The sequence below is a fragment of the Thunnus albacares genome, chromosome 6, assembly GCF_914725855.1.
Source record: "Thunnus albacares chromosome 6, fThuAlb1.1, whole genome shotgun sequence".
Taxonomy (NCBI): Eukaryota; Metazoa; Chordata; class Actinopteri; order Scombriformes; family Scombridae; genus Thunnus; species Thunnus albacares.
Window position 1 is genome coordinate 21,868,370 of NC_058111.1, and position 12,647 is coordinate 21,881,016.

The following is a 12,647-nucleotide window of genomic DNA, read 5'->3' on the forward strand; positions in this document are numbered from 1 at the left end:
GCGATTGTCGGGACTAATTTTAGGGGTGACGGGGCGTTAATTTATCATTCTGACTGACTACTCTCTGCATTTTCTGTATCTTTTCTAACATAAGCCACTACAGATATGTTGCAACACTTCTGCTCTCAACGTGACAGCACAGACCTGATGTATACCGTACCGATACGATTCACAATCACAGGGAAACACAACTCTACACCACAAACATGTGCTATCAGGATTCAAAACTAAAACGCATGCAGTCTGCTTGCCTTAAGTCACTAAAAAGTAAAGGATATATTAGCAAAAACCGTACACATGAACCAACCATTATTTATTTTTATTATATATATATATATATATATATATATGTATGTATGTATATGTATATATGTATATATACACATATACATACATATATATAATTTGTCTCCATTTTTAAAAGATTTGTATTCAAAATACATTAATTCTTTTTTTCAAGTCAAACCTATGAAATTGTCTTTGGTCAAGAAAAATATCTTAAAATCTACAGGCTATATAAATGTTATTGTACAGGAATGAAACATAAACGTACTGGAGATCATGTAACTGATCAAAAATGGGGAAGCTGATACCAAGTATCTAATCATTTCTTTCATTTGGAGTGCTCCAAATATTTAAAGTGCTTCTGCATTATTCCCTCAGCATTTAATGTGAAAGACACATCCATCAAAGTAAGGCAGGTCGGTTTTTTTTTTCTACTTAACTCTGAAAATATATACATTTGTTCAGAAGAGGAAGGACACTACGAGAGTAGAGAAAGAGTGTATATAGTGTACACGGGCACAAATGGAGGACAGTCCTCCAGAAAGATGATGATTATCATTCAACTCTTAGGACAGATGTCAGAGCAAATCCTTAAAAAAAAAAAAAAAAAAAAAAAGATTGTGAGAGCATCATCACAGCTGTCGATATAAAACTGGGTGAATAAAAAAAATTAGCAGCCTATTCACACACCATCTAATGATGCCTTTTTCACACAGCTGTAAAAGAGGACATGAATTAAGACAAGGAAAGAGTCTCTTTAGAAGGTACCTAAAGGCAGAGGAGGGGAGGAGGAGGCGACAACGCCTAAGGGGTCGCTCGTTTCGAGGACCGAGTTCGTTGGACTTCCTGTTCTTAGGCTGTCACTGCTGTAGTGGACTCATGATGTCTGGAGGTCAGGGTGTATCGCTCGTACTTCTCCTGGACACACGGTGGGCGTCCTTTGCTGGAACAACTTCCGGGGCTCCTTCGGGACGCCCATCGGTGTGTCACTGTGGTGCTCTTTGTGGTGTACTGCCACCTGCTGGCATGGCTGTCTCAGGCCACACCTGCTTGCCCTGGTTAGGAGGTTTTCCCCACGATGGGGTTGTCCCTGAAACAGAAACAATAACAAAAGATGAGTGAGTTTTTCTTTCTGTGCGGAGGCGCAGCTGTGTGTGGGTGAAGTCTAACAATCCACACTTACAGGCTGCCGTACTGCGCTGCGGTGTCGCTCCTGATGTTGTGCTGCCTCTGAAGCTCCTCCATGATGTTTCGGAGCTGTTTGAGTGTCTGAAAGGTCTCTTTGGGTTCCTGAATGGTGAACTTGGAGTACTCCTCCTGCTCTCGCTGAGGGCCCTGGTACACTGCCATACTGGCACATGCATCTAAGGAGCGGACACACATCAGTAGACAGTTTGAGTCTTTATGATTGAGGTCATGTGACTGACTTTGACAGCCAAGAATAATACATTTTCTGCTGCACTGTCCTACTAAAACTAAGAGCTAAGAGACCTACATCAAATCAAAATCGTCAAATCAAAACTGAAAGTCAGCATTTCAACCTCACAGTCATTGTTTAAATTCTAATCCTTCATGCTGGAGTAAAGCCAAAACAACACTTCATGTCTATTTCACAATTTGGACTTAGATAAGTTGAAACATCTCTGTATGAATCATTATAGAGGTTATGACCTCTAATAATGATGTAATGCTCCAGGAAGCCACAAGTGGTTTGGGCCAGTTTTTGTGACATTTGACAATAAATGTAATCAATAAATCTCTCCTTCTAATAAACAGACCCAACATTTCATGAGGAGACACTGACCCTCCATGTTCTGGAGCTTGGTGTCGTTTGAAGAGAGGAGGGAGAATATTCTCTCAGTTTCCCGATCGCAGTCTATGTCCAGCTGCAGGTTGGCCAGCATGGTGCTGAAACAGGAGAGAACAAAACAAAATGTATAAAATGTGTTTGGTAGGAGTGAGTAGCAGAGAGAGGAGGATAATATTTCCATCTGTAAAATGAAAACACAAATCCAACTGAGCTTTTCTATGAACTCTGTGTGTTAAAAAATATAAGAAAATACACATGATAAAAAAAATAGAGCTGAACAGCTTAATGAAAGAGACATGGCAGTTTGGAGATCATAACATGTGATTCAGGTGCGACTGCTAGTTTCTTAGCATCCTCTAACCTGCAGATATAAGACATAACGTAAGTTTCTGTACAGATTTGCGATTTTGTAGAATATTTAGTGGCGATCAAACAGCTACGGAAATAATAAAGGTTGCATTAAACTAAAATAAATCAGCTTTTTTATTACGAGAAAAAGAATTTTCTAACATACAGCACATTTTGATTAAACAGTCATGGGAACTACACTTGGAAAACTTCATTCAAAACTAAATTTTTTTGTTATTTCCTTAAAAACAAGACATGCAGAGGTCAAAACGAAGACTGAAAACATCAGAAACACCTCTCTCCAGTGTAGTGAGGGTCTGCTGGGCATTTTCTATTATTTTTCTGCCTTAGTTCGTAATTTCACTCAAACAATTATCACATGAAGATACGTTTAGTGCCTAAAGTTTATGGCAACATGAAGAGCGTTGTGCGGCGGACATAAAACAGCCCACCTAGGTTTTGTGTTATGAGCTGTTGTGTATTTGTCGTTTCACACAGTTTCCTTCTTGTGTGTTCTGGGGTCGGCTCTCTCTAAACAACATCACTGTTTTCAGCTGAATTTACCACCAGTGGCACACTTTCAAAACAGCGGTGAGCAACTTTATGAAGTGTTTATTGGGATCGGCAACATATGTCCCACAAAACAGCAGCGAGAATATTTAATAGATCGTGTATTTCTTGTCTTGTTGGTGGTGATGATGACGATGAGGGGATAGACTCACGTTGTGCAGGGCTTACAGCCTGGTGCGTTGTTACTCTGGCTTTTGCAGCACTGCCAGGCTCCGCTGGTGTAATTGGATGGGTGGAAAGTAGCGAGACGTCCCTCGTTACAGCGACTGACCTGGCTCAGGACCTCCAACCACTCGCTGGCTTCTACACAGTTTCCTGCTTGCACGTACAGTGGTTTCTCAGAGTGGATCACCTGAAACATCTGACATGACAGAACCAGCAGTTCTTAGATGAACGACCTGAGCTTAATTTCTTTTTTCAAGATGATCTCCAGGAAATTTTGCTTCTTCATGCCTTAAAAATGCTGATGTCAAAATTAAGACTCACGTTCATCTAACACACTGTCAACAAATGCTCCAGAGACAATGAATACAATATTTCATCATTTGTTTATCTTAGCTTGAGGAACTGGTGGTGGGATTTAAGTTTCCGTTACAAGGGGGCCACACTTTCAGGAGTGATGACTATATGTCTAAGACTTACATTTTTGCGGTTAAAGGCACTTTCATCCAGTTTCTCCACTGCCTGGATATTTTTGACATTGATGACGCAGAGGGCCTCTTTCCCTAAAAAGAAGAAATCATTCTGTTAAGTTTGTGTCAAGACTAATACAAAGTGACAGTCTGGAGTTTTAGCAACCTATATTTTAGGCTTTTTGTTTATGTTAAAACAATGAGATCTTGTAAAATTAGATTATTCAAGAAGAGGGTGTAAGTGAACAATTGTCTTTTTTGAAATAATGGCACTTTTTCTCTGTTGTGATCTACATTTTGAAATTGCCTCCCATGACAGATGCTAAGGCTGGTAATGTGCCACACATTGACAGATTTGGTGTGTTATCTCAGGTAAAATGGGATGTTAAGCAACCCAAAGAAAGCACTGCATCTTACTTCACTCACAGCAGTGTGCACAAATGTCAAAATACACACAAAAGTTACATTTGTTGCCATCCAAGACAGCAGATATGACACAATCAACAACATTTCTACAGATTAGACAATATGCACATTGCAGCTCCACTCATGTGAAGGGTCTAGTATCAGAGGTGGCTGACAACAAACTGAGACTATGGATCCATAATCTGTAATTCATGATTAGTAGGTTTTTGTAAATTAAACATATTGTTTGCATGTGAGTTTAATTACAGTTGCTGCTCTAACCTTGCAAAAACAATTCAACCCAACTTTGATGGAGAAGTCAATTTTCGACAGTGACTTAAATCTCTCCACGACAAAAACAATTACTCTAATTTATCACTACATCTTTTCATTCCCGACACGCTACGCTACAGCCTCAACCTCTCAATCCTCGACCATTTCTTTAAATCTGTTGAGAAGATAGCATTCACTCTGTTCCCCTCCCCTTTAAAATGCGATAAAAACTCATCATCCCACATAATTAACAACCCATCAGTTAAGGCAAGTTTAACACATACTTAACCGTCTTGTGACCCTACTTCATTCTATTTCTGTGCCTGAACAGCCCATAAATCTATTAAGTTACATGTGCAGGCAGAGAAGGAATTCTATTATCTGCTTTTGATGTTACACATATATCTACAGGTAGGATAATATAGTTTCCTTTCCGGCAATTTAACACAGACAAAATTTTAAAAAACAATTTAATTCACATAGAGATGCATATATATATGTACATATTGATGGAATACTCACAAATTTATTTAATCTATAAGTGACTGAAATAAAATAATAGTAAAATAAAGAATAGAAAAGTTTAATATTGTCAATTTCTCTTATTTTAATAAACAAGAGTTTCAGTTAAACCTGCAATGAATAAAACTGGAAAAGGCCGTATTTTGGCGCCATCTGCTGGTTTTTATCAAGAACGACACTGTGACAGACAGACATGCATGCAGCAGACTATATTATACTACAAGTTCTGGATGAAAAATATATTTGGTGTAAGATGATAGAGGGTGGTCTCACCTTTATGTTTGTGGTAGGAGAGCTCTCTGTTGGTCACTCGCAGCCATCTCTTCTTAAAGTTTTTCTTGCCGAGGCGTTTTCTCCCCTGGCCACGTTTCTGTACTTCCCTATCACAGCGAAACACCAACAAGAGGATTCAAAACTGACACATTTTACTGGAGGTAAGCAAATAAACAGTTTCAGTTACATTTAATTATTTTAAGCGTTTGTTTCACTGAAACTGTCCAGCTTGACAATTTATTACACTGGAACAAAATTGATCTGGAACAGTTTATTACACCTTTATGGTCATTTTTATAGTCTGGTGCAAGATTTAACTTGATTCTTTTATTGTTGATCCATGTCTGAATTGAACGTGTGTTATGGGATTTTTTAAGATCACACTAAAAGTCTGGCCACTCTTTTCTTTGTGTGTGTGTGTCTCCAAAGTCGCCAAAACAAAAGTGAAATACTAAATCACTGCTGCAGTACTTCAATGCTTCATCTTCACTCTAATGGATAATAAAGCTCAAGGCAACTGTCCAGGCTGCATAAGTTGTTTTTCATATTATGCAACAATGAATGTCTTCTTCTGAAGAGAGAAAAATGGGCCCAATCCAGTATTTCCCAAATATTCACAAACAATACTACAAGTAACAAACTCTTCTGTGGATGAAGTTGTAGTTTTACTGGTGAAATGTCTGTAAATGAAAACATAACACTTCAGTCGCTGCTTCCTAAGTAAAGCTTCCTATTGAGCAAACATTGTAACGATTTCATTTTAAAGCTTCCTGTAGCGTTGGTCAGCACTGTCAGCGACTGCAACTCACTGGAGCAATAATTGCAGAAGGTCGACATACAGATAAGCACATTTTCCTAAAACATTGCTTCAATTTTGTAGGGAAGAGTGACAAAAGAAGAAGCAGCCACAAGGAGCTGATTTGACGAAGAGGTGAATGAAGCTTGCAACAGTTTGGAAATATGAAAACTCCCAACATCTCACCAGAATCAGCTTCACTTTAACTGTGCTGTTTCTGTTGCATGGAAAAGCAGCAGCGCTATGACTGCATCACTCTTTTATTATAAAGAATGGTATTTATGGCTAAATACACTCCACTGATGTTGCATTTCATTTTTTATTCTGAGTGTGGGTTGAAGTTCAGTGTGATGGGAGGAGTCCTGAGAGTATCAAAGCCCACCCCGAGTGTAGCTCCACACACAAAAAAAATTACTCTTAATCTTATATCTCCTTTCCTACGGATTCTGGCAGGGTTCATAATGAACACTCACCCCTCCTTGAGAACCACGGCGTCCTCCAACCCGCTGGACCCTTTGGAGACGTTAGAAGATATCTCATCAAGAAACTGGAAACAGAGTAGACAAACAAGAATACCAGAGCTAACAATTAGAAATGAGAAAAAACAAATAACATTCTATAAATGTTGAGAACAATAAAAAAAAAAAATACCTGTTTAACTTTTTCAATACACTTATCTTCTTGGAATGATTTGAAGAAGTCATACATGTAGGTTTCTTTGAAACTAGACTGAACGGAGAGAAAATAAAGACTTTAAATCAACATGTGACTGATTAAAAAAAGGCTGCATTTTATTGTATTTTTGATTAACAAAGAGTGGCACTCAATGTTTTATGACAGTTGCACATATACTACAGTACATCTAACACTGTTCAGTGTTCTCAGGCCAGAATAAAGTCGCACAAATGCCTTCATTAAGGAATCATGATTGAACTGAAAGAGTGATGCATCCGTCTTTCTTTCTTTGCTTTAACAGGCTAAAGTCAGAACTTCTCATTGCTAAATAACTACCGTTCATCTTACCAGTTTTTTTGACAAACTACCCCAGCTGCCGAGTGTCTGGATGGTTTTTGAGATGAGTGTGAGTGTGCGGGAAATCTCAAGATCCTAGAAGAAAAGAAAATGTAAAATGACAACATTGTTTAAGAAATATGTGAATTCAGTTTGTATTCATTGAACGGTCAGCTGTGGTGCCGCTGTCATGCACTTACAGGATGATGGGAACGCAGTTGGAAGGAGTGTGGAGAAAGAACGGCGACAGCAAAGAACCGCAGGAACACAAAGCTGCTGACAGCTGAGTACTGAACATGAGGGTCAGCTGTGGAGAGAAAGAACATGTAAGAACGGATTCTGGCTTTACTAAACAAGCTATATCGATCAATAAAATCTTGATGACTTTTAAACTATCATCATTTTATTATGATTATGTCTTGCTTGTAAACAAATGGAGAAGTGAGAAATAAGCTACTGTAAGATCATATTTAATTATCTCTAACTTATTTTTAAGTTAGGCAGGTAAGTGACGGTGGATGCAAGCGGCGCAGAGGAAAAGGTCAGTAGTAAGTTGTCAGTCTGGCAGTAAATGTACAGTACAGACTACAGTGTGTCAGTTAATAAATGCTAAAAAGTCACGTCTGTTGTTTCCCCAAATGCTGGAAAAGTAAAGGGGGTTAGCTGCAAAGTTAGCAACAATGGGCTAGCATAACCCGAAGATACAAAACAGAGAAATAGAGAACAGAGAAATGTGTGACTGCCGAGTTTACTATGCACTCTGTCCCTAACACTGGCCGTCCTGGATAACCAGTATCACGAAGCTGGTTATCAACTCGTTCAGTCAACTCCTATACAGCTACGAGCACGTTTATGTGAAACGGGGTTGTTAATTACAAATGACATCATCAGAACCATGAATGAAATACTTCATATGATATGAGATGAAACTGTGATACCAAGTACCCGCGGAAAAATACTGTTTTAGGAACAGAAAAAAGTCATATTCAACAAAGTGAAATATAACGAGCCTGTAATCATACAACAGAATAAGAAAATGTAGAAACACTAGAAATACTTTCCATATATTAAAAGTAGGCTAATAAGGATTAAAATACATGTAGGTATTATTATATATGAGTTAAGTATAGAGTGAGTATTTTTTTGCTATTTAGTTGGATGATGAAGAAACCATTCTGAATATGTCACATAAAAAAACTTCAATGTAATGCCAGACTTTTTCTGTTACCGAAGCAAAGAGTGGAAAAGTAGTTAATGACTGATGAGGTCTATCTGACTGAAATGTTGCATTTGTGTGGGTTATTTTTCTAATAAAAGACGATCTTTCATGTTTATTTCCAGTCACCATCACACAGGAGTCTCATGTTATTCTGAGCTGCAGTAATGGAATCAGAGTGTAAAATCATCCACACTGTCAGCTGTCACTCCGGGGAGAAAATTAACTTAAACAATTAAATTGCAGCTAAAATCAACATTATGCTCCTTTATTGTAAACTCAGGACTTTTGTCCATGTCAGGATCCTGTAGGAATGATGACTCTTTACTTCCTGTGATCTGATTGGTCAGTGGTTGGGGTGTTGACAGGTTGAGATCCGATACTCTGAAGTTGACCTGCTCCGGAGCAGGTTAGCGGTACATCATAAGTTACCATGGTGATTTATCCCAATTAAAAGTGAGTCAGCTTTATGATACCGGAAAACCTGAGTAAAGCCCAAAGATAGCAAACCTAATAATCTTGCTTCATGATACAGGCCCCTGATCTTCTCATATTAAAATATGCACATATCTTTTGCAAGGCTGGTTTCTTTTAGATGTCTGACAAGCAATTCCTGTGACCAAGTAACTACAAAGACGCTACAGTAGCCTCTTATACAAGCTCAAGCACGTACCTGGGAAGCGTTTGCAGGCCAAGTGTCTCAGTGACCTGAAGACATCACACATTAGTGGGGGACAGCTGGCACTGGACTGGGTGATGGAGGAGAAGACTTTCTGCACATAAACCTGAAGATTCTCCTATAGAGGGAACGCAAACATGCACATATGATACAGAGGAAAACAAACCAATGTCTTGAAAAGGTAAAAAAGCCCATCAGAGTCTGTAAGCATTTACCTTGTTGACCTCCACATTGTCCCCTTCCTTTAGTTTAATGGGGTCAATCTCACATGTTTTGTTGGATTCACAAATCTATAAACAGATTAAAAAACACAAGAAAGCAAACAATTAGAGCCAGACGTAATCTGTTAATGTGAAATCAATGTTTGTGTGTATTTTAGGTTTATCTGAAGGACAACACGAGATCATTGCTTTTTTGTCCTTGACATGTCAAAGAACTCAAATTAGTTTTTAAAAAGGTCATGTAACAAATAATATAAAGTCACACATATAATAATAAAAAGATGTGCTTGATTTGCTATTGCTTAAAACTATTCATACAAGCTATTGGGAGGAAATTCAAAATATATCTGCTTGTTTGCAAAGACAGTCAGCTATTCAAGTGAAGTTTTCCATATTAACCTCAGTGATTCATGTTAATTCTGGCATCTATACTGGAAATGTGAATATGTGTTTCCTTGTTGCTCATACCTCATCTATTACAGGCTTCAGGGTAACAGCCAGGTAGTTCTTTCCCACAATCTTCATCATGTCATCAATGCAGCGCGTTGCCAGTGAGTTGCCACGGAATATAGTGTTAGCCTCCCTGTACGGACACAGCAGTATTTCACTAATTTGATTTTCCCTGTATTACTGAACATTTCTTGACAAAGTAGTTCTGGTTTAGATTAGATGACAACATTCAAAGAACAACTCAGTTTTGAAGGGGACAAAAATTGAAGTATGTTATTCAAATTTCCTTTGTAAATGCTTGTAATTGCCTTCTGGTTTAAATTTGACTTTGGTTATGTTATCATAGCCAATGGGAATGATGGCAGGAACTACAAAAATAACACAAAGAAAAAGGAACTTAACTTCAAGGCTATGAGAAGTAACAATTTGGCAACGACTTTTACTCGTCTACCTACACACCGCTCTGTATCTGTAGTGTAGGCATGTGGGATTACTCACTGAGTGTTGTCCAGCTCTAGCGCCGCCACAGCAGAGACAAAAGGCACAAAACGATTGTGGTGGAGCAGCAGTCGAACCATGGGCAGAACAGCCTCATATCGCTCTCTGCAGATGTCCCCCAAGATGTGTGCTGCTGACGCCGAGATGGGCTGATGGTGGCGATAAAAAAAGAGAGTGCGGAAGGTGAGTGAGTGAAAAGGGGAAATAACACAGATTGACTGTACTGAGGAGAGTAGGAGAGAAGGAAGTAATGGAGAAATAACACAATGTGTAACTAATGAATTCCATGATAATATCTAAAAACTTTCTATAAGAATATGACTGAGGTGTTTTAGGTTCACACAAAGAAAAGCTACATTAACATTATTATCTATAGAGAGTATTGTGCTCAATGGCTTCGGTGCACGTTGGCACAGATTCTGCAAGTCTGTGATTTTTTTAAATTCTTTTTTTTAAAAATTTCTGTCTGTCTTAGGATTTACTGTAATTCTAGCAATTGCCCAACCTTCACATCTGGGGATTTGAGCAGCAGGTTGCAGAGTGGTGTGTAGCAGGCAGATGGCAGCACCGTGTCTTCTATGTAGGTCAGCTTCAAACGCAACGATCCTAAGTCATCAGACTTGGACTTGCTGCCGTTGCCTTTAGGTTGGAGGAGATACCTTTGAGACCACAGGAAGACAGACTTTTTGTTAGTGAGCTGTGACGGGAGGAAAAAAAAACACAATACAGTGCAATACCATGATTAACCAAACTGCTAAGAAATGGTGATTCTGGGAGACCAAGACCCTGGACTACTGCTGTCTGCACCACTATCAACACTAATCACAACTAGAGCAATAAACACCACAACATACTGTATATCAAATTACACACAGATAACATAATGAACCAAATAACTTTAAGTGTGCTGCTGCTTTAAAGAAACAGAGACTGATGGGACAGTTGCTCCTGCTGACCTGAAACCAGCTGCTCAGCACAACAGAAACCAACTGTACCAACTATCACCAGCTAAAAAGACAGCTGAAGAAAAAATGGAGAGAATTAAAGCTTGCTAAACTTCATTGGACTGAAAAGGAGGCAGATATCCTGAGCCTGGTGTGAATACAGGAAAGGATGTGCAAACAAAATCAAAAAAATCACCTTATAGAGGCAATGAACACGAGCAATACTGCAGTATAGACAGCAATATGTAAGCTACAGACTTTATGGAAACACAGTGGCTTGTATGCATGGTCTTCTAACTGGAACAATTGTGCTTTTGGGAAAAAAAAATGCATTTGAGGCTCATACAGAGCAATGTTTTACATGTTTTAAATCGACAGGCATAATGACTTGATTTTTACAAAAAAAGCCAAAACCAAACAGTACATACCCAGAAGATCAGCTGTGTCCAAATATGTGACTATTAAAGATACAGTAAAACATCTTTTAAAGAGGATTTGTAACTGTAGCAACTGTTGCTCTGAAAGCAGCTCAAACATCTCGTAAAGGGGGTTTCTAAGTGCTACTAAACAAAGCTAATGCCTTCCTGTATATACTATATAAATCAGACAACTGTCTTTGCCATCTGCTCCTTATTTTTTCCAGTCGTTTAACAATTCTGGTGGAATGAGTAACTTCCACTTCAATTTAAAGCATATGTTAAGAGACAGTTAAGAGAACATAGCTCATATTTCTGCTGCATGCACGTCCTCCCAAAAGCCAACAGGTGGAGCTAAAGACAAACTGATTAAGCACAGAGTTGAACTGCAGTGTTTCTAAAGCTGCAGCTACGCACTGAAGGTTTGTCTTTAAGCTGCTTGATCTGTAATCGTGGCACACAAAGTCGCTTCTGTCAAGAAGTCAACAGATCACCTGCTCTGATTTTATGAAGCTTGATTTTCATGTGTGCAGCATGGACTATTTCCAGCATAAACATAGGACATGAGGTACTGCCACCATGCAAAAAGCCACCCACGCACTCGACTCACAGCCCTCATGTACTAACAGATTGCTATCTGGCATAATCCCATATCACCTACACTGACGCAAAGCTGGGAGACACACACACACACACACACACATTCAGTGGAAAAACCACAGAACACTGAGAAATCTAGGAAGATTTTCAAATCACCGTCTAAAAGGTTTGAAAATCTTAGAAGTACAAGTTTTCCCAACAGATATACAGGAAAGAAATCCTGGACAGAAAGACAAAGCACCTCCTAAGTGTAAAGATTTGATCTAGTTAAGAGGAAGGTGACCGAGCCATGTCGTCACAATGACAGTGTCTGGCTTGGTTTTGTTTATTGCCAGCAATCTAATACATTTATAAAAGAAACGAAACACATCAGAGCATTCATTCAGTGAAAGAACAGTGAAGTCCTGGACTTATTTTCGTCATTGTCCCTCATGTTTCACAGTCCAATAACTTCTACCAAAGAAACAGACTAGCCCCATTTGAACTAAAAAAGGTCTTAGTCTCCTATTATCTTTCCTGAAAATCTAAAATGGGCCTATTCATTTACAGCCAATGCAGTGCATGAAAGCCTTTAAGGCAAAACAATAGGTCTGCGTGTGAAAGGATCCGACTGCATGTGGCTGCATGAAAAGAGTGTGGCCGAGGTGACTGAATTATGAGTTGTATGGAAGAGATGGTACATATTTGTGACCTGTTTT

At 38.8% G+C, this 12,647-nt stretch overlaps 1 protein-coding gene across 1 annotated transcript in view; it reads right to left on the minus strand.

Annotated features, from left to right (window-relative positions):
* Window positions 1–669: 669 nt before the first annotated feature.
* Window positions 670–12,647, minus strand: part of rasa2 (RAS p21 protein activator 2) — a 28,325-nt gene continuing 16,347 nt past the window's right edge. The window contains exons 10-24 of the mRNA XM_044353742.1: window positions 10,495–10,648; window positions 9,990–10,138; window positions 9,510–9,624; window positions 9,036–9,110; window positions 8,815–8,938; window positions 7,126–7,232; window positions 6,938–7,021; window positions 6,566–6,643; window positions 6,388–6,461; window positions 5,119–5,225; window positions 3,656–3,738; window positions 3,166–3,374; window positions 2,090–2,193; window positions 1,469–1,649; window positions 670–1,375 (exon numbers count right to left, since the gene is read on the minus strand). Of these exons, the coding sequence (XP_044209677.1) occupies window positions 1,345–1,375; window positions 1,469–1,649; window positions 2,090–2,193; window positions 3,166–3,374; window positions 3,656–3,738; window positions 5,119–5,225; window positions 6,388–6,461; window positions 6,566–6,643; window positions 6,938–7,021; window positions 7,126–7,232; window positions 8,815–8,938; window positions 9,036–9,110; window positions 9,510–9,624; window positions 9,990–10,138; window positions 10,495–10,648 (1,675 nt within the window). The 3' untranslated portion in view covers window positions 670–1,344. The remainder of the gene's footprint in view (window positions 1,376–1,468; window positions 1,650–2,089; window positions 2,194–3,165; window positions 3,375–3,655; window positions 3,739–5,118; window positions 5,226–6,387; window positions 6,462–6,565; window positions 6,644–6,937; window positions 7,022–7,125; window positions 7,233–8,814; window positions 8,939–9,035; window positions 9,111–9,509; window positions 9,625–9,989; window positions 10,139–10,494; window positions 10,649–12,647) is intronic.